Source organism: Bombina bombina, chromosome 3 (genome assembly GCF_027579735.1).
Source record: "Bombina bombina isolate aBomBom1 chromosome 3, aBomBom1.pri, whole genome shotgun sequence".
Classification (NCBI taxonomy): Eukaryota; Metazoa; Chordata; class Amphibia; order Anura; family Bombinatoridae; genus Bombina; species Bombina bombina.
Window position 1 is genome coordinate 862,340,864 of NC_069501.1, and position 22,211 is coordinate 862,363,074.

Genomic DNA, 22,211 nt, shown 5'->3' on the forward strand with positions numbered 1-22,211 from the left:
GGTAAAATAATGCACTAATATTTCTTGCTGTGGAGTTTGTTTTAAATTAAGTCAGGGATTTCCTTGCTTCCTCATTCATTTAAGATCTGAAAATGTATGATTAATTAAAGCAATCCTTTAAAAATATATTTTTGTTTATAAAATTATTTGTCATTACACACTTTTGTGAAGTATTAATATTGCATTTAACAACCCTTCTTTGATTGCAATTGTATAACCTTGGTAGTGAATATATAGCAATCTCCCAAAAAAATTCAACTAAAATAAAAAAAAAAATACATTTCTGTTTACCAATTTCATACTTGCAGAGAAAAAATTGTTTTTTAAATGAATGAATGCAAATATTTTGCCTTTTATTTTGCATGATTAAATACATGAGGCTTTGTGTGATGACCCTTTAAATGTTACTGTCTACTTTGTTTTTTTTCGTAGTTACCGAAAATTTTAAATGCAGCGATTCAAAAATAATTATAGGTTTATTAAATGCAATTTGTGCAAACCATAACCTTCAGTGAGCATTGTAAAGATATTGTACAATTAAAGGACAAGAAAATGTTTGATGTTAGTATAAATGTTATCTTTGTTTTGATATTCTGATTCTGGAGTCATGGGAAATGTGTAATTTGAATAAAAAGGCAGTATTTAAAACCCCAGTAGACTATTACACGTTATATGTATATAACATTCCTCTTCAGCGCAGTGAAGCTATATAGTTTATATTTAGCTTGCCGAAAGGTTTAAAATGTGAAAATAACTGCTATTGGGAGATAATTAAAAGGATTCTAGCCGGACAGAAAGTCTTATACATTTTTATTGTTGTTTTATACTCGGCTTTCCCATGTGAATAGCACTAAAAGTTTCTAAACATCAGTATTGCAAGACAATACATTTTCATTTGAGCTGTAGTGCCTATAGTCCATCCATCTAGCAGCAGGGGTTGGAAACTCCAGCTGTGCATAACTGAATCATTCCCATTTGAGATAATGAAAGCAAAGCACAAAATGTTATGCAGGGAAAGACTAAAAAGGTGTTGGAGGCAGAAAGAAATTATGATGTTTGGGTTTAGTCAAAATAATATCCAAGCTGTTAGGCAGCCTATGGAATCAAGGGATTATGTTGGCAAGTTATTGAAGAAAAAAAAAAGTTAAAGTTGCTTTGTCACGTTTGTCTCACATAAAGCAGTTGGCAAATGATTGCTAAAAACACTCCTTTTTTAATGCATATTGATGTGTTGAATTTTGTATTATGAGCCACTTTCTTTTTGAGCAAATTCCAATTTAGATATCTGTAGTGCTTTAAAAAGCATACAGAAATGTAAAATGTTCCATGTATTTTACTTCAGGACTAAGGACAGCTCCACATTCACTGTGCTTGTGATAGTGATTAATGCGTTTACTGGTATTTTCTGTTTTGTCTGTATATAAAAAAGGTATTTATCAAACTTTTTAGGACAGTATCTGGATTTCTAGCTGCAGTTGAAACATTAGTTGAAACACGACATTTCTGGGTATATTGCATCTACATAATCCTACTTGACTTCTCACACTTTTACGGTTATAGTAGAATCTTTAATAGTTGTTGTGTTCCGTAACAATCCTTTGTTTAATGATTAGTAATAATAATAATAATAATAATAGTATGATTGTGATATGATGATGATTATTTTTATTATTAAGTAATCTGGCTAAATTACTAATCCTTTATCGTTTACAGTGGGCGATATTGCACTGTTAAGAAACAGGGGGCATTCATTGTTTGATATAGTCCCCCATTTATTAAATCATGGATAGAAAAGGTTCTGCATTTAACATTGCACAAGGAAATCCTTGCTCTCCTGTAAATATAGCAGAGAGTTTAAGAAGTTGTAGTCGGATGACCAATGCTTCTTAACTTGAGGCAAGCAGACCCACATCAATAAGCCTGGCCTCAAGGATTCCTAAGTAGCTGCTTGATGTCTGGAGTCCATAGTTTCATACATTTTGTATTTTTTAAAACCCAGTATTAAGACTTTAAGTATGTTATATTGGGTAGTATACATTTAACGTGTGCATTCACTATGACTTGATGATTATGAACATTTTTAAAGCGATACCATCATGAGTAATAAGCAGCTTCATTTTATCATCTGTACTATTATGGAACTTTGTGCTAATTTTGTAGTACTAAGTTTTTATGGTCGCTTTAAAGGATCAGGTTACATATCAGCATAATAAACCAATAATTTATGTGTAAAATAAACTGCCAATGCAATAAAATGTTCCTTAAATAGGGCCCATTGTATTTGTAGTAGCTACAGTACGTCCTTGAAATGTCATGTCAGACACCGACATGCACTAGGTTTATATGGTATCTGAATATTCTTCATGTTTTTGACATTTTGTTTTTTACCTTTAATTTGTTTTTGTTTAGCTTTAATTTCTTTCATGTAATTGGCAAGAGTCCATGAGTTAGTGACGTATGGGATATACAATCCTACCAGGAGGGGAAAAGTTTCCCAAACCTTAAAATACCTATAAATACACCCCTCACCACACCCACAATTTTACAAACTTTGCCTCCTATGGAGGTGGTGAAGTAAGTTTGTGCTTAGATTCTACGTTGATATGCGCTTCTCAGCATTTTGAAGCCCAATTCCTCTCAGAGTACAGCGAATGTCAGAGGGTTGTGAAGGGAGTATTACCTATTGAATGCAATGGTTTTCCTCACGGGAGATCTATTTCATAGGTTCTCTGTTATCTGTCGTAGAGATTCATCTCCTACCTCCCTTTATTCAGATCGACGATATACTCTCATATTCCATTACCTCTACTGATAACTGTTTCAGTACTGTTTTGGCTATCTGCTATATGTGGATGGGTGTCTTATGGTAAGTATGTTTTCATTGCTGAAAGGGCCATGATACCCACATTTTTTCTTTAATGATTCAGAAAGAGAATGCATTTTTTTTTTTTAAATGCTTTATTGAAAAACGTATAACCAATACAAACATGAGAATATGCAAAATGGTACATATGCGTCAGTTTTTTGTTTTGTTTTTGTAATTCTGTAATTACAAGGGAACAACAGAGAAAATTTAACTGACATAAGGAGAGAAAAGTAATTCTCTTTTTTTTTTTTTTTTCATAAATAAGATACCCTTTATGGGTCAACAGCGGTGAGAATAGCTATTGGTTAAATAAAAGAAAGTGTCTAATTAGGTATTTAACTGTATAATGTATGGTTTGATTGCATGGTTCCTGCAGGTAGAAAAGAGAAGAGTTGTTAGGTCGTGGAGATGGGTGGAGGGTCGGTTGGGGCTGAAAGGTCTGTTGTCGATTACAGGCAATGGAGTGTAAAGGTAGGTATGTGGAGAAAAGGTATTGTAGGGTTCCTTATGTTGTGTGTGGGGGTTGTGTTTGGTTGAGGTATTCTTCCCATAGGAAGCAAATGGAATGGTAGTCATCTGTCTGTTTATTACGGTTGTAGTGGTGTTTTTCTAGTTTGAGTGACTGAGAGGTCGCTTCTTTCCAAACTGAAACTGATGGGAGGCTATGGTTTTTCCAGTTTTTTGGTATCAACCGTTTTGCTGAGTTTGTCATAATAGTAATGCCAGTCTTAGACAAATCCCTGTTAAAAAACAAGAAAAAACAGGAGCGCAACTCTGTGCACCAAACAGTACACGGAAGATCTAAGTGTAGATTAAAAACAATTTATTAGGTTAACATCACATAGCAAATAAAACATCAAATCAAACACTCACATCGATGCCCTCAAACATATGAGGTATGTGCATGCGGTGAAAATACGTAAAACAAAGTTCCACTTCACTGGTCTCCTTCTCTCTCCTCCAAAAAGTATTCAATAGCCAGCGGGTGAGTCTCTATATAAATCTTTGGGACCCTCTCTGTTCCGTTTTGACACACACTGCTCTGAAAAATGCCGGCTCCAGTGCAGAGGCTGTCTATTGCGTCAGAGTACGTCCAAGCGTATCATCAAGTGGGCGTGGCCTTACACGTTTCGCGAGGCTCCTCCTCTCTTCGTCAGAGGCAATGTCCACATTGCTCATCAAAGCCCTTTTTAAATCGTTCGCATTGTTGCTTCTTCTCTATTATAGGTTGACATAACTTGTAATTTAGAGAACCGCAAATGTCCATATTGTTTTCTTCATTAAGTGAACTAAACTTCACCACTGAATATAGCGATACACATAATAGTAATAATAAAAACATGGTAATAAAAACATGATGCCAAAAAACTTCCTATATGCACATAATGACATACATAAGCTAAAAACATGTCATATTTGAATAATTAATACATAATAATAAAAGAACCAAACATCCTAAAAAAAAGTGTGTGTCAAAACGGAACAGAGAGGGTCCCAAAGATTTATATAGAGACTCACCCGCTGGCTATTGAATACTTTTTGGAGGAGAGAGAAGGAGACCAGTGAAGTGGAACTTTGTTTTATGTATTTTCACCGCATGCACATACCTCATATGTTTGAGGGCATCGATGTGAGTGTTTGATTTGATGTTTTATTTGCTATGTGATGTTAACCTAATAAATTGTTTTTAATCTACACTTAGATCTTCCGTGTACTGTTTGGTGCACGGAGTTGCGCTCCTGTTTTTTCTTGTTTTTTAACAGGGATTTGTCTTTGCTTTTGTCACCACGGAATACACACCAGGGGATTTTGAAGGAGCAGCAGAGAGGTGTGGATTAAGACTGTACATTTTTTATACATATGGACTGAAGTGATCAATCAATAGGACTTAGCACTGGGACTGTATAATAGTGTATGGTAAGAAAGAACCTCTTTATTGTTTTATCCTGTATTTAGGAGTTTTTTATGTGATCAGTTCTATTGTTGCAATATTTTGTTTACTCAATAGTGTCCTATAGAATTGTGCTCACTTTTTAAGTTTTATATATTATTTATTACTATTTATATATATCTTTTGGGTGGCGCTTTGGGATTTTGCTTTGTAATGCCAGTCTTAGTTTACATTTTATTTTAGTGAACTTGTTAAAAAGGAAAAACCAGATGTTTAGTTCGAGATTTGTTGATAAAAAAAAATTCAAATTCTACTTTGATTGATTCCCAGTATGCTTGGGCGACAGGACATGCCCACCATATGTGCGTTGGGGTGCCTATGTCGTTGCAGCCCCTCCAACAGTTCGGTGAGAGCTCGGGGAGAATGGCGTGTAGTCGGTATGGGGTATAATACCTGTACAGAAGTTTGACGTTCATCTCCATTGTATAAATGGAGGATGAAGATTTTGTCATATAGGAAACAATCTTCAGCCAATCTTTATGGGTTTGAGTGGAGCCGATCTCTTTTTCCCATTTTTGTATGTAAGAAGGGAGGGAGAGATGATACGTTTGCATGAGTAGTCGGTGTGTGAATGAAAGGAAGCCTCTGCTCAATGTTTCGTTAATGCAGCTGCTTTCAAAGCTGGTTAAAGGGTGTGTGAGTTGGGTTCTCTTGGGATGTTTAGTAATGAAGTCTGAAAGTTGTCGGTGTTGGAACCAGTTTAATTGTGTGGTCCCTAGGGTTGATATGATTTCGGGTAGAGTCTTGGGTTTCCCGTTTATGAGTATTGTGTGGCAAGGGAAACACCTGGATATATGGGGGGTTTGAGTTGCTTGTGGGAGAAGTTTTGACAGGGAGGTCGGGATTGTCGCAGAGGGGAGTTAGTGGAGAGGGTATTGTTGATACGTGGTTATGGCGTTTAATGTGCAAGTCCCACATCTTGAATGTCTCTTTGGTTATAGTTGGGAGGTGTATTGGTAGGTTTCGTTTATTGGGTGGTAGCCAGCATTTGCTGCTCAGGTGAGTGGTGGAGGATAGTGAGTGCTCAAGGAGCACCCATTCTTTGTGTGCCGAGTGTCTGCTCCAGTGGATAATTCGGGAGTAAAAGGAGGCTAGCCTGTATTGCATTAAGTTTGGGATCCCTAGGCCGCCTAGCTCTTTGGGGCGGTATAGTGTGGCAGTGGCTATCCGAGGTCTCTTATGTTGCCAGATGTAGGAGATGATAGATTTTTGGAGTTTATGAATTAGGGGATTTGGGGTGGGTATTGGTAGGGTTTGAAAGAGGTATAATAACTTGGGAAGGAGGGTCATTTTCACTGAATTAATCCTGCCCAGCCAAGAGATAGGCTTGTTGCTCCAGGATCTAAGTAAAGCATTTGTTGTGTTAAAAATGTCTTTGAAATTTAAGTAGAGTATGACCTGTAAGTGCGGGGATATGTGGACGCCTAGATACTTGATGGATTGGCGTTGGAGGCGAAAGTGGGCTAATGATTGTATTGCATCTAGGTCGGCCGCGTGTAGCCCTATGGGCAGTAATTCTGATTTTGTAATGTTGATTTTGAAGTTAGAGAAGGCGCCGTAAGTGTGAAGGGTTTGCATTAGGGATGGAAGTGACAATTCGGGTTGTGTGATGGTAAGAAAGAGATCGTCAGCGTACAGAGTGACTTTGTATTCTTGTTGGGCTATTTTGATTCCATGTATAGCCTCATTGTGCCTGATGTAGGAGGCAAGGACTTCCATGGCGAGGACAAACAAAATAGGGGAAAGAGGGCATCCCTGCCGTGTACCGTTTGTAATGTCGAATGGTTGGGAGAGTGTATCATTTAGTTTGATTTTTGCCTGGGGGTGGTTGTAGAGGGAGAATATTTCTTCTGTTAAGTGTGATCAGTCCACGGGTCATCATTACTTCTGGGATATTAACTGCTCCCCTACAGGAAGTGCAAGAGGATTCACCCAGCAGAGCTGCATATAGCTCCTCCCCTCTACGTCACTCCCAGTCATTCTCTTGCACCCAGCAACTAGATAGGTCGTGTGAGAGGACTATGGTGATTATACTTAGTTTTATATCTTCAATCAAAAGTTTGTTATTTTAAAATAGCACCGGAGTGTGTTATTACCTCTCTGGCAGAGTTTGAGGAAGAATCTACCAGAGTTTTGCTATGATTTTAGCCGGAGTAGTTAAGATCATATTGCTGTTCTCGGCCATCTGAGGAGTGAGGTAAACTTCAGATCAGGGGACAGCGGGCAGATGAATCTGCATAGAGGTATGTAGCAGTTTTTATTTTCTGACAATGGAATTGATGAGAAAATCCTGCCATACCGATATAATGTCATGTATGTATACTTTACACTTCAGTATTCTGGGAGAATGGTACTTCACTAGAATTACACTGTAAGAAAGACATAAAGCTGTTTAATAACTAGAGATTATGTTTAACGTTTTTGCTGGAATGTAAAATCGTTTTCATTTACTGAGGTACTGAGTGAATAAATGTTTGGGCACTATTTTTCCACTTGGCAGTTGCTTAAATCTGTTTTTTCTGTCAGTTTCTGTTCTCCCTCACTGCTGTGTGTGTGGGGGAGGGGCGCTTTTACTATGCATCAAATATTTCAGTCAGCAACTCATTGTATTCCCTGCATGATCCGGTTCATTACAGAGCTCAGGGGTCTTCAAAACTTATTTTGAGGGAGGTAATTTCTCTCAGCAGAGCTGTGAGAATTATAGTTTGACTGAGATAAAAACGTTTATTCTGTAATTTGTTTCCTGCTTTCAGAAATTGTTATCTTTGCTAATGGGATTAAACCTTTGCTAAAGTTGTGTTGTTTCCAAGGATTGAGGCTATAACTGTTTCAATTTATTAATTTTTAACTGTCATAGATCTTCTGTGCTTCTTAAAGGCACAGTACATTTTAATATTATTCTATTTGAATTGTATTTCCAAGTTGCAAGTTTATTTGCTAGTGTGTTAAACATGTCTGATTCAGAAGATGATACCTGTGTCATTTGTTGCAATGCCAAAGTGGAGCCCAATAGAAATTTATGTACTAACTGTATTGATGCTACTTTAAATAAAAATCAATCTGTACAAATTGAACAAATTTCACCAAACAACGAGGGGAGAGTTATGCCGACTAACTCGCCTCACGTGTCAGTACCTACATCTCCCGCTCAGAGGGAGGTGCGTGATATTGTAGCGCCGAGTACAGCTGGGCGGCCATTACAAATCACATTACAGGATATGGCTACTGTTATGACTGAAGTTTTGGCTAAATTACCAGAACTAAGAGGTAAGCGTGATCACTCTGGGGTGAGAACAGAGTGCGCTGATAATATTAGGGCCATGTCAGACACTGCGTCACAGGTGGCAGAACATGAGGACGGAGAACTTCATTCTGTGGGTGACGGTTCTGATCCAAACAGACTGGATTCAGATATTTCAAATTTTAAATTTAAACTGGAAAACCTCCGTGTATTACTAGGGGAGGTTTTAGCGGCTCTGAATGATTGTAACACAGTTGCAATACCAGAGAAAATGTGTAGGTTGGATAAATATTTTGCGGTACCGACGAGTACTGAGGTTTTTCCTATACCTAAGAGACTTACTGAAATTGTTACTAAGGAGTGGGATAGACCCGGTGTGCCGTTCTCACCCCCTCCGATATTTAGAAAAATGTTTCCAATAGACGCCACCACAAGGGACTTATGGCAAACGGTCCCTAAGGTGGAGGGAGCAGTTTCTACTTTAGCTAAGCGTACCACTATCCCGGTGGAGGATAGCTGTGCTTTTTCAGATCCAATGGATAAAAAGTTAGAGGGTTACCTTAAGAAAATGTTTGTTCAACAAGGTTTTATATTGCAACCCCTTGCATGCATTGCGCCGATCACGGCTGCAGCGGCATTCTGGATTGAGTCTCTGGAAGAGAACATTGGTTTAGCTACTCTGGACGACATTACGGACAGGCTTAGAGTCCTTAAACTAGCTAATTCATTCATTTCGGAGGCCGTAGTACATCTTACTAAACTTACGGCGAAGAATTCAGGATTCGCCATTCAGGCACGCAGGGCGCTGTGGCTAAAATCCTGGTCAGCTGATGTTACTTCTAAGTCTAAATTGCTTAATATACCTTTCAAAGGGCAGACCTTATTCGGGCCCGGGTTGAAAGAGATTATCGCTGACATTACAGGAGGTAAAGGCCATGCCCTGCCTCAGGACAAAGCCAAAGCCAAGACTAGACAGTCTAATTTTCGTTCCTTTCGTAATTTCAAAGCAGGAGCAGCATCAACTTCCTCTGCACCAAAACAGGAAGGAGCTGTTGCTCGCTACAGACAAGGCTGGAAACCTAACCAGTCCTGGAACAAGGGCAAGCAGACTAGGAAACCTGCTGCTGCCCCCAAAACAGCATGAATTGAGGGCCCCCGATCCGGGATCGGATCTAGTGGGGGGCAGGCTTTCTCTCTTCGCCCAGGCTTGGGCAAGAGATGTTCAGGATCCCTGGGCGCTAGAGATAATATCTCAGGGATACCTTCTGGACTTCAAATACTCTCCTCCAAGAGAGAGATTTCATCTGTCAAGATTGTCAACAATCCAGACAAAGAAAGAGGCTTTTCTACGCTGCGTACAAGAGCTCTTGTTAATGGGAGTAATCCATCCAGTTCCACGATCGGAACAGGGACAGGGGTTTTACTCAAATCTGTTTGTGGTTCCCAAAAAAGAGGGAACTTTCAGACCAATCCTGGACTTAAAGATCCTAAACAAATTCCTAAGAGTTCCATCGTTCAAGATGGAGACTATTCGGACAATTTTACCTATGATCCAAGAGGGTCAGTACATGACCACTGTAGATTTAAAAGATGCTTACCTGCACATACCGATTCACAAAGATCATTACCGGTACCTAAGGTTTGCCTTCCTAGACAGGCATTACCAGTTTGTGGCTCTTCCATTCGGATTGGCTACAGCGCCAAGAATCTTCACAAAGGTTCTGGGTGCTCTTCTGGCGGTACTAAGACCGCGGGGAATCTCGGTAGCTCCATACCTAGACGACATTCTGATACAAGCTTCAAGCTTTCAAACTGCCAAATCTCATACAGAGTTAGTGCTGGCATTTCTAAGGTCACATGGATGGAAGGTGAACGAAAAGAAAAGTTCACTCGTTCCACTCACAAGAGTTCCCTTCCTGGGGACTCTTATAGATTCTGTAGAAATGAAGATTTACCTGACAGAGGACAGGCTAACAAGACTTCAAAGTGCTTGCCGCACTCTTCATTCCATTCAACACCCGTCAGTGGCTCAATGTATGGAGGTAATCGGCTTAATGGTAGCGGCAATGGACATAGTACCCTTTGCACGCTTACACCTCAGACCACTGCAACTGTGCATGCTAGGTCAGTGGAATGGGGATTACTCAGACTTATCCCCTTCTCTGAATCTGGATCAAGAGACCAGAAATTCTCTTCTATGGTGGCTTTCTCGGCCACATCTGTCCAGGGGGATGCCATTCAGCAGACCAGACTGGACAATTGTAACAACAGACGCCAGCCTTCTAGGTTGGGGTGCCGTCTGGAATTCCCTGAAGGCTCAGGGACTATGGAGTCAGGAGGAGAGTCTCCTGCCAATAAACATTCTGGAATTGAGAGCAGTTCTCAATGCCCTCCTGGCTTGGCCCCAGTTGACAACTCGGGGGTTCATCAGGTTTCAGTCGGACAACATCACGACTGTAGCTTACATCAACCATCAGGGAGGGACAAGAAGCTCCCTAGCTATGATGGAAGTATCAAAGATAATTCGCTGGGCAGAGTCTCACTCTTGCCACCTGTCAGCAATCCACATCCCGGGAGTGGAGAACTGGGAGGCGGATTTCTTAAGTCGTCAGACTTTTCATCCGGGGGAGTGGGAACTTCATCCGGAGGTCTTTGCCCAAATACTTCGACGTTGGGGCAAACCAGAGATAGATCTCATGGCGTCTCGACAGAACGCCAAGCTTCCTCGTTACGGGTCCAGATCCAGGGATCCAGGAGCAGTCCTGATAGATGCTCTGACAGCACCTTGGGACTTCAGGATGGCTTACGTGTTTCCACCCTTCCCGTTGCTTCCTCGATTGATAGCCAGAATCAAACAAGAGAGAGCATCAGTGATTCTAATAGCACCTGCGTGGCCACGCAGGACTTGGTATGCAGACCTGGTGGACATGTCATCCTGTCCGCCTTGGTCTCTACCTCTGAAACAGGACCTTCTGATACAGGGTCCCTTCAAACATCAAAATCTAACTTCTCTGAAGCTGACTGCTTGGAAATTGAACGCTTGATTTTATCAAGACGTGGGTTTTCTGAGTCAGTTATTAGTACCTTAATACAGGCTAGGAAACCTGTTACCAGAAAGATTTACCATAAGATATGGCGTAAATACCTACATTGGTGTGAATCCAAAGGTTACTCTTGGAGTAAGGTTAGGATTCCTAGGATATTGTCTTTTCTACAAGAAGGTTTAGAAAAGGGTTTATCTGCTAGTTCATTAAAGGGACAGATCTCAGCTCTGTCCATTCTGTTACACAAACGTCTGTCAGAAGTTCCTGACGTCCAGGCTTTTTGTCAGGCTTTGGCCAGGATTAAGCCTGTGTTTAAAACTGTTGCTCCACCATGGAGTTTAAACCTTGTTCTTAATGTTTTACAGGGCGTTCCGTTTGAACCCCTTCATTCCATTGATATAAAGTTGTTATCTTGGAAAGTTCTATTTTTAATGGCTATTTCCTCGGCTCGAAGAGTCTCTGAATTATCAGCCTTACATTGTGATTCTCCTTATTTGATTTGATTTCAATCAAGAGATTGTTGTTCCTTCTTTATGCCCAAATCCTTCTTCAAAGAAGGAACGTCTACTGCACAACCTGGATGTAGTCCGGGCTCTAAAATTTTACTTGCAGGCAACTAAGGAATTCCGACAAACGTCTTCTCTGTTTGTCATTTACTCTGGGCAGAGGAGAGGTCAAAAAGCTTCCGCTACCTCTCTTTCTTTTTGGCTTCGTAGCATAATTCGTTAAGCTTATGAGACTGCTGGACAGCAGCCCCCTGAAAGAATTACAGCTCATTCTACTAGAGCTGTGGCTTCCACTTGGGCCTTCAAGAATGAGGCCTCTGTTGAACAGATTTGCAAGGCTGCAACTTGGTCTTCGCTTCATACTTTTTCCAAATTTTACAAATTTGACACCTTTGATTCATCGGAGGCTATTTTTGGGAGAAAGGTTCTTCAGGCAGTGGTTCCTTCTGTATAAAGAGTCTGCCTATCCCTCCCGTCATCCGTGTACTTTTGCTTTGGTATTGGTATCCCAGAAGTAATGATGACCCGTGGACTGATCACACTTAACAGAAGAAAACATAATTTATGCTTACCTGATAAATTCCTTTCTTCTGTAGTGTGATCAGTCCACGGCCCGCCCTGTTTTTAAGGCAGGTAAATATTTTTTAATTTATACTCCAGTCACCACTTCACCCTTGGCTTTTCCTTTCTCGTTGGTCCTTGGTCGAATGACTGGGAGTGACGTAGAGGGGAGGAGCTATATGCAGCTCTGCTGGGTGAATCCTCTTGCACTTCCTGTAGGGGAGCAGTTAATATCCCAGAAGTAATGACCCGTGGACTGATCACACTACAGAAGAAAGGAATTTATCAGGTAAGCATAAATTATGTTTTTTCCTATGAACGATTGTTCGAAGCCAAATTGTTTTAGTGTCGTCCGTAAAAAAAGCCAATCCAGCCTATCAAAGGCTTTCTCCGCATCCATAGAAATGAATGCGGAGGGTATGCTATTGGTGGCATCGTATTTCATTAGAAGAAGGATTTTGGTGGTGTTGTCTTTGGTTTCTCTAAGGGGGGGTGAATCCAGCTTGGTTAATGTGTACGATTGGCGGCAGTATATTATTAATACGGGTGGCAAGTACCTTGGCGTATAACTTGATATCTGTGTTTAAAAGGGATATTGGGCGGAAATTGGCAGGTGTGGTGGGGGGTTTGCCTGGTTTCGGTAGTACTGCAACTTGTGCTTCTAGCATTGATTGGGGGAAAGGGTTAATTTCTGATACCTCGTTAAAAAGCTGAGTGAGATGGGGTAGGAGTAGGGAGGAGAAAGTGTGATAATATTTCCCTGTGAAGCCGTCTGGGCCGGGGCTCTTCCCGTTGTCAAGTGATTTAATAGCCACAAGCATTTCGGACTGGGAAATGGGGCTGTTAAGATGTCGAGTTTGCTCAGGTGTTATTTTGGGTAGCTGTGCTTGCGCCAGATAAGAAAGTAGTTCCGGGGAGGGTCCGCCTGGTGTGGAAATTTTGTTGATGTTATAGAGTTTTGAATAATAGTCGTGGAAAGATTGTAAGATGTCTGCAGTGGTAGTGAGAGTAGCGGGGGGGGTGGGGGCGCTTAATTTCGTTTGTATGATTTTAGTCTCTTTTTTTTTTTTAAGGCCCTGGCTAGGAGCTTGCCTGATCTATTGCTCTCATGGAAGAACATGCTGTTGGTTTTCGTCCTAAGTGCCTGGTACTCAATTTGAAGAAAGTTATCTAGAGCTTGTCTGGCATCTTGTAGGCTAGCTGTTATTAGCGGATCAGTTGGGGACAATTTATGGGCTAAATCTAGGCGGGCAAACGTGTCTGAGAGGTCTTTATATAATTGTCTCTGCGATCTCTGGTATTGAGTTTTTAGTTTAATTAACTCCCCTCTGATCACGCACTTATGCGCTTCCCAGATCATGTATTTATTAGCTACCGAGAGTGTATTTAAGTGGAAGTATTCCTGTATGGTGGAGCTAATCTTTGTTATGGTGGTTGGGTCATTTAGTAAGTTATTATCTAGTTTCCATATGTATGGTGTCACAGGTGTATCTGGCCAGGAGATTTTAAGTTTTACTGCGGAGTGGTCGGACCATGATGTGGGGGAGATTTCGCATCTTTTGACCAAGGTTAAGGACGCTTGGTTAGAAAAGATATAATCTAAGCGACTATACGTCTTGTTGGGATGTGAAAAGAAAGTAAGAGAATGCATTTTTAAACATCTTTCTAATTTACTTCTATTATCTAATTTGTGTTATTCTCTTGATATTCTTTGCTGAAAAGCATATCTAGATATGCTCAGTAGCTGCTGATTGGTTGCTGCACATAGAAGCCTCATGTGATTGGCTCACCCATGTGCATTGCTTTTTCTTCAAATAAGGATATCTAAAAAATGAAGCAAAATAAATAATAGAAGTAAATTGCAATGTTGTTTAAATTTGTATGTTCTATCTGAATCATGAAAGAAAGATTTTGGGTTTAGTGGCCCTTTAAGACACTCTCAGCTATGGTTTGGCACTCTGTGTATTAATATAAAGTTCTAAATATATGTATTGTACTTATATTTGCCATGAGTCGGGTTTATGTATATTTCCTTTTGCAGTCTGTCAGTTTCATATTTATGAAAATATTTTTTCTTACCTGGGGTATAGTCTTTTTTTCTATGGACTGTTTTCTCTTTAAATTTCACGTGCAAAATTAGGCTCGCGAGGGAGCAAAATGACGAAGTTTATGGCGTCATTCTTGGTGCGAGAATTTTTTTGGCGTGAAGTTACTTCCGATGACGCAAATTCGTAATTTCCGGCGTCTTAGTTGACGCCGAGTTCCTTGCTCAAGGTTGCGTCGTCAATGACGCGAGTGTGTCATTTTCGGATGTTGTTAGCGACAAAAAAATTTCAGTTACGTTGTGCGTCATACTTGGTGCCAAATAATTTCATTATTTAAAACACCATTCCTATGTGCCTATTGCCTTTTTCTATGTTAGAGGGCTATGCTGTTTGCATTTTTTTATCCCATTCCTGAAACTGCCATATAAGGAAATTGATAATTTTGCTTTATATGTTGTTTTTTTTCTCTTACATTTGCAAGATGTCTCAATCTGATCCTGCTTCAGAAACTACTGTTGGAATCCTGCTGCCTGATAACAGTTCTACCAAAGCTAAGTGCATTTGTTGTAAATTTGTGGAGATTATATCTCCAGCTGTGGTATGTAATAGTTATGATAAGCTTTTACATGAAGAGAATGTGTCCATCAGTAATAGTACTATGCCTGTTGTTCCTTCAACATCTATTGTAAAAGATATACCTGTGAGTATAAAATATGTTATTGCTGATGCGATTCAGAAGGCTTTGTCTGCCATCCAGACTTCTAATAAACGTAAAAGGTCTTTTAAAACTTCTCATAAAGTTGGTGAAATTTCTAATGACCGACAACATACTGAATTATCCTCATCTGTCGAGGACCTATCTGATTCAGAAGATCCTTCCTCAGATATTGACACTGACAAATCTACTTATTTATTTTAAATGGAGTATATTCGTTTCTTGTTAAAAGAAGTGTTGATTACATTGGATATTGAGGAAACTAGTCCTCTTGATATTAAAACTAGTAAATGTTTAAATTCTGTTTATAAACCTCCTGTGGTTACTCCAGAGGTTTTTCCAGTTCCTGATGCTATTTCTGATATGATTTCTAAGGAATGGAATAGGCCTGGTACTTCTTTTATTCCTTCTTCGAGGTTTAAAAAATCGTATCCTTTGCCAGCACTTAGATTGGAGTTTTGGGAAAAGATCCCCAAAGTTGATGGGGCTATTTCTACTCTTGCTAAACATACTACTATTCCTATGGAAGATAGTACTTCTTTTAAAGACCCTTTAGATAGGAAACTTGAATCTTATCTAAGGAAAGCTTATTTATATTCTGGTCATCTCCTCAGGCTTGCCATTTATATGGTTAATGTTGCAGCTGCATCAACTTTTTGGTTGGAAAGTTTAGCGCAGCAGGAAACGGATCCTGATTTGTCTAGAATTGTTTGCTTGCTTCAACATGCTAATGATTTTATTTGTGATTCCATTTTTGATATCATCAACATTGATGTTAAATCTATGTCTTTAGCTAATTTAGCTAGAAGAGCTTTGTGGCTTAAATATTGGAATGCTGACATGGTATCTAAGTCTAGATTACTATCTCTTTCTTTACAAGGTAATAAGTTATTTGGTTCTCAGTTGGATTCAATTATTTCAACTGTCACTGGGGGAATGGAGTTTTTTTGCCTCAGGATAAAAGACCTAAGGGTAAATCTAAAGCTTCTAACTGCGTTCGTTCCTTTCAACAAAATAAGGCACAGAAACCTAATCCTTCCCCCAAATGATCTGGTTCCAATTGGAAACCTTTGTCAAGTTGGAGTAAATCCAAACCGTTTAAGAAACCGAAGCCAGCCCCCAAGTCTGCATGAAGGCGCAGCCCTCATTCCAGCTCAGCTGGTAGGGGGCAGATTAAGATTTTTCCAAAACCTTTGGGCAGATTCTGTCCAAAATCATTGGATTCAGAGTATTGTCTCTCAAGGGTACCGAATAGGATTCAGAGACCTCCTGTGTAAAGGTTTTTTCTCTCATGCATCCCAGTAAATCCAGTAAAGGCTCAAGCTTTTCTGAAGTGTGTTTCAGACCTGGAGCTTTCAGGAGTAATCATACCAGTTCCGTTTCAGGAACAGGGTCTGGGGTTTTATTCAAATCTATTCATTGTCCCAAAGAAAGAAAATTCTTTCAGGCCAGTTCTGGATCTGAAAATTTTTAATCGTTATGTAAGAATGCCAACTTTCAAAATGGTGACAAAAGAAAGGACTATTCTTTCTTTTGTCCACAATAGACTTACAGGATGCTTATCTTCATATTCCGATTCATCCAGACCATTATCAATTTCTGAGATTCTCTTTTCTAGACAAGCATTACCAATTTGTCGCTCTTCCGTTTGGCCTAGTGACAGCTCCAAGAATCTTTTCCAAGGTTTTCGGTGCCCTACTCTCTGTAATCAGAGAACGGGGTATTGCGTTATTTCCTTATTTGGACGATATCTTGGTACTAGCTCAGTCTTTACATTCTGCAGTATCTCACACTAATTAACTAGTGTTGTTTCTTCAAAGACATGGTTGGAGGATCAATTTACCAAAAAGTTTTTTGATTCCTCAGACAAGGGTCACCTTTTTAGGTTTCCAGATAGATTCAGTGTCCATGACTCTGTCTCTAACAGACAAGAGACGATAAAAAATGGTTTCAGCTTGTCGGAACCTTCAGTTTCAGACATTCCCTTCAGTGGCTATGTGCATGGAAGTTTTAGGTCTCATGACTGCAGCATTGAACGCAATCCCCTTTGCTTGTTTTTATATGAGACCTCTCCAGTTTTGTATGCTGAACCAATGGTGCAGGGATTATACAAAGATATCACAATTAATATCCTTAAATCCCAATGTTCGACTCTCTCTGACTTGGTGGTTAGATCACCATCGTATAGTTCAAGGGGCCTCTTTTGTTCGTCCAACCTGGACTGTGATCTCAACAGATGCAAGTCTTTCAGGTTGGGGAGCTGTCTGGGGATCTCTGACAGCACAAGGGGTTTGGAAACCTCAAGAGGCGAGGTTACCAATCAATATTTAAGAACTCTGTGCTATCTTCAGGGCTCTTCAGGTGTGGCCTCTGTTGAAGAGAGAACCGTTCATTTGTTTTCAGACAGACAATATCACAACTGTGGCATATTTCAATCATCAGGGTGGGACTCGCAGTCCCCAAACCATGAAAGAAGTATCTTGGATACTTGCTTGGGCGGAATCCAGCTCCTGTCTAATTTCTGCAGTTCATATCCCAGGTATAGACAATTGGGAAGCGGATTATCTCAGCCGCCAGACTTTACATCCGGGGGAGTGGTCGCTCCATCCAGATGTTTTCTCAGATTGTTCAGATGTGGGGTCTTCCAGAAGTAGATCTGATGGCTTCCCATCTAAACAAGAAACTTCCCAGGTACCTGTCCAGGACCAGGGATCCTCAGGCGGAGCAGTGGATGCGTTAGCGGTTCCTTGGTGTTACCAACCTGCTTATATCTTCCTGCCTCTAGATCTTCTTCCAAAGTGATTTCCAAAATCATCATGGAACAATCGCTTGTGTTGCTTGTAGCTCCAGCATGGCCTCACAGGTTTTGGTATGCGGATCTTGTTTGGATGTCTAGCTGCCAACCTTGGCCACTTCTATTAAGGCTAGACCTTCTGTCTCAAAGTCCGTTTTTTTTCAACAGGATCTCAAATCATTAAATTTATAGGTATGGAAATGGAATGCCTAGTGCTTAGTCATAGAGGTTTCTCTGACTCAGTGATTAATACTATGTTACAGGCTCGTAAATCTGTTTCTAGGAAGATTTATTATCAAGTTTGGAAGACTAATATTTCATGGTGTTCTTCTCTTAAATTTTCCTGGCATTCTTTTAGAATTCCTAGAATTTTACAGTTTCTTCAGGATGGTTTGGATAAAGGTTTGTCTACAAGTTCCTTAAAGGGAGAAATCTCTGCTCTTTCTGTTTTATTTCACAGAAGGAATGCTAAGCTTCCTGATATTCACTGTTTTGTACATGCTTTGATCCGTATCAAGCCTGTCATTAAATCAATCTCTCCTCCTTGGAGTTTTAATTTGGTTTTGAAGGCCTTACATGCTCCTCCTTTTGAGCCTATGCATTATTTGTAATTAAACTACTTTCTTGGAAGGTGTTGGTTTCTTGTGAATCTCCTTTTCTGATTTTCCATCAGGCTAAGGCAGTTTTGCAGACTTCATTTAAATTCTTACCTAAGGTTGTGAATTCTAACAACATTAATACAGAAATTGTTGTCCCTTCTTTGTGTCCTAATCCTAAGATTTCTTTGGAGAAATCCTTGCATTCATTGGATCTGGTAAGAGCTTTGAAATATTATGTTGAAGCTACAAAAAATTTCAGGAAGACTTCTAGTCTATTTGTTATTTTTTCTGGTTCTAGGAAAGGTAAGAAGGCTTCTGCCATTTCCTTGGCATCTTGGTTAAAGATTTTGATTCATCAGGCTTATTTGGAGTCGTGTCAGGCCCGCCTCAGAGAATTACAGCTCATTCTACTAGATCAGTCTCCACGTCGTGGGCTTTTAAGAACGAAGCTTCAGTTGATCAGATTTGCAAAGCAGCAACTTGGTCTTCTTTGCATACATTTACTAAATTCTACCGTTTTTATGTATTTGCTTCTTCGGAAGCAGTTTTTGGTAGAAAAGTTCTTCAGGCAGCTGTTTCAGTTAGATTTATTTGCTTATGTTTTAATTTTTTTTCTTTCATTTATGAGAAAAACTTATTTTTTTTGGTTGTGGATTTAATTTTCTCAGCGGAGAATGGCTGGTATTTTATCCCTCCCTCTCTAGTGACTCTTGTGTGGGTATTTATATCCCATACATCACTAGCTCATGGACTCTTGCCAATTACATGAAAGAAAACATAATTTATGTAAGAACTTACCTGATAAATTCATTTCTTTCATATTGGCAAGAGTCCATGAGACGCACCCTTTTTATGGTGGATATGATTTTTTTGTATAAAGCACAATTATTTCCAAATTCCTTTGTTGATGCTTTTTACTCCTTTCTTTTTCACCCAACTACTTGTCTATTTGTTAAACTGAATTGTGGGTGTGGTGAGGGGTTTATTTATAGGCATTTTGAGAAACTTTGCCCCTCCTGGTAGGATTGTATATCCCATACGTCACTAGCTCATGGACTCTTGCCAATATGAAAGAAATGAATTTATCAGGTAAGTTGTTACATAAATTATGTTTTTAAGCTGTGTCCTACAAGTTTATATAATAAATACACTATTAAAGGAATAGTCTAGTCAAAATTAAACTTTCATGATTCAGATAGAGCATGCAATAAGCAACTTTCTAATTTACTCCTATTATCAATTTTTCTTCATTCTCTTGCTATCTTTATTTGCATGTAAGCTAAGAAGCTGGCATATTTTGGGTCCAGCACCTGGGTAGTGCTTGGTTATTGGTGGCTACATTTAGTGCTACCCAGGTACTGAACCAAAAATGGGCCGGCTCTTGTGCTTACATTCTTGCTTTTTCAAATAAAGATAACAAGAGAACAAAAAAGGATCAATTTTGACTAGACTATTCCTTTAATTAGGGCAGAAATGTAATTGCATTTAATAACATTTATATGGAATTCATCATCCCCTTTATTTTCTCAAAAGCATTTAACAGAGACATTTGGAATTCACTCTGGAGACACAAGTTTATACATAAATGGCCTTCACATTGATTTGGATGTTCATAATTCCTTCAGGTATGGCTTATTTTATATTGCTTTTAGTCAATGACCTTTGACTAGCAAGTGTTTTATGTGTTACTAAAATAATATTTTCCAAGTACTCAGCAACCTTTAGCTTGTAAATGCCAATTGTATTTTTTTAATTATGTTTGCAGGGTGACGTAATAGGTATAAATATGCATTAGATTTACTAACTACAATGTATTTTTCAGTTGGAGTTCTGAAATATGTGCTTTCTGTTCCTGTTTAAAGGAATAAAACATACCATTTTAAACAACTTTCCAATTTGCTTCTATTATCAAATTTGCTTCATTCTCTTGTTATTCTTTGCTGAAGGAACAGCATTGTACTACTGGCAGCTAGCTGAATATATCTAGTTAGCCAATCACAAGAGACAAATTTGTGCAGGCACCAGTCAGCAACTATCTCCCACTAGTGTAGGATATGTGCGTATTCTTTTTTAACAAGGGATACCAAGAGAACACTTGATAGAAATAAAAGATACAGCACTAAAAAGCATGGATATGAATAAGTAATAAATATAATATACTAATTGCTGAATATAAAACAATTTAATCACTTTAAAAGCACATAAAATACACTGAAGGGACGTCTCCCTTTATATAAATAAAACAAAATCAATGTCAGACTCGCATATGACAATAAACATAAAAATGAAAAAAAAAAACAGATATAGAAATAATATGATGTTCAAAATATTGTGTCTTAATAAAGTTAATAAAGTTCCTTGCAAAAGTGCTTGCGTTTGAAAAAGAAACTCTTATAGTTGTAACCAGAGATTCATTGCCAGCAGTCCCCTATTAAATCCCTCTACAGGAAGTTAAATGGAGGAAACTGAATAGAGACAAAAATGACTACTTAGACACTAATACACAAGAAAATATGGAAGAAGAATCACTTGAGATACTCACTACAGAAATTTCACAAAATTTACACTCACCTCAAAGAATACATAGAAATAATTCTTCCTCAAGAGTCAATAAGGGAAACCAACATCATCAAAGACACACACATACAGAAGAAAGGCATCAATCAAGTGATAAACCATACTATAAAAGTTATTATTCAGACACAGGAGAAAGACAATAATCAAATAGATTTTATTACACTAGATATAACCAAAGATATGAAACTAACAATATAAGACCATACCACAATTGTTATAACCAAAGATTTGAACATAATTATGATAACCAATCATACAAAAGAGAAAGACTAGAACACAATAGAGAGTACAATAGATAGCCTTATCAAAGGAACAATAGATATTATAATGAAAACAACTCATATAGACAAATTGAACAGGAAGGATGGAGAGAACAAAGAAACAATAGATATTATAATAAAAATAACTCATACAGACAAGATGAACAGGAAGACTGGAGAGAACTAAGAACCAGAAATTATAGAGAAGGACCTAGGGGATATAATGATGGATGTAATAGTAAGGGTACACATAGACCAAAATATTCTAACTTTAGAACAAACAACAGAGACTGGGATTTAGATACATCTAATAGATTTGTTGCTTTGGATGAGGAACACTATGTAGACAATGAGGATCATTTTTTAGAGAACAGCCCCCAAAAACAAGGCTTAGCAAAAGAAAAAAAAACTATCCCCCCCCCCTAAGAAAAAGAGTAAGATAGGGACAAGAGGAGGGAGAAAAAGACAGGGAACCAAAGAGAGTGAAATAAATAAAAATAGAATATTCTATTTAAACAATAAAGTACTAAATAATGAAGAAAAAAAAAGTGTTAAACCTAGGTCTTAATTTTGCACCTACAACAAAGCTGAATAAATTTAGCACACATGTACATGTCAGTCAGTTTATTAGAAAGTTAACGTTAAGATATTTTAAGAAAAATCTAATAAGCAGAAACTGGCAAACACTACCTAAACCAACCTTCCATTACACCAGAGTTCAGACATTCAGATTTAAAACTCAAGTCAAAATGCTATCCGACTAATGAAAAGAGGAGGAATCTTGAACTATTTTAGAAATTGGTGCAAAAAGAAATAAAAAATTGCAGGTTGAGGAAAAATATTACGAAAAATGTGACTACCAAAGAAATCTCAGTCCTTAGAAATCTACAAAATAAGAGTATAATAATAAAACAAGCAGACAAGGGTGGGGTAGTTATTCTGGGCAAATAGAAATATATACAAGAAGCATACAGACTGCTAGGAGATAAGGGGACCTATAAGGAATTAAAAATGGATCCAACAAAAAAATGTTCGGCAAGATTATCAAATAT

The 22,211-nt window shown here is 38.7% G+C and overlaps 1 protein-coding gene across 1 annotated transcript in view; it reads left to right on the top strand.

The window, feature by feature from the left end:
• Positions 1-22,211, top strand: part of UGGT2 (UDP-glucose glycoprotein glucosyltransferase 2) — a 991,813-nt gene that overhangs the window by 291,218 nt on the left and 678,384 nt on the right. Inside the window, exon 11 of the mRNA XM_053707835.1 lies at positions 19,856-19,947. Coding sequence (XP_053563810.1) covers positions 19,856-19,947 — 92 coding nt within the window. The remainder of the gene's footprint in view (positions 1-19,855; positions 19,948-22,211) is intronic.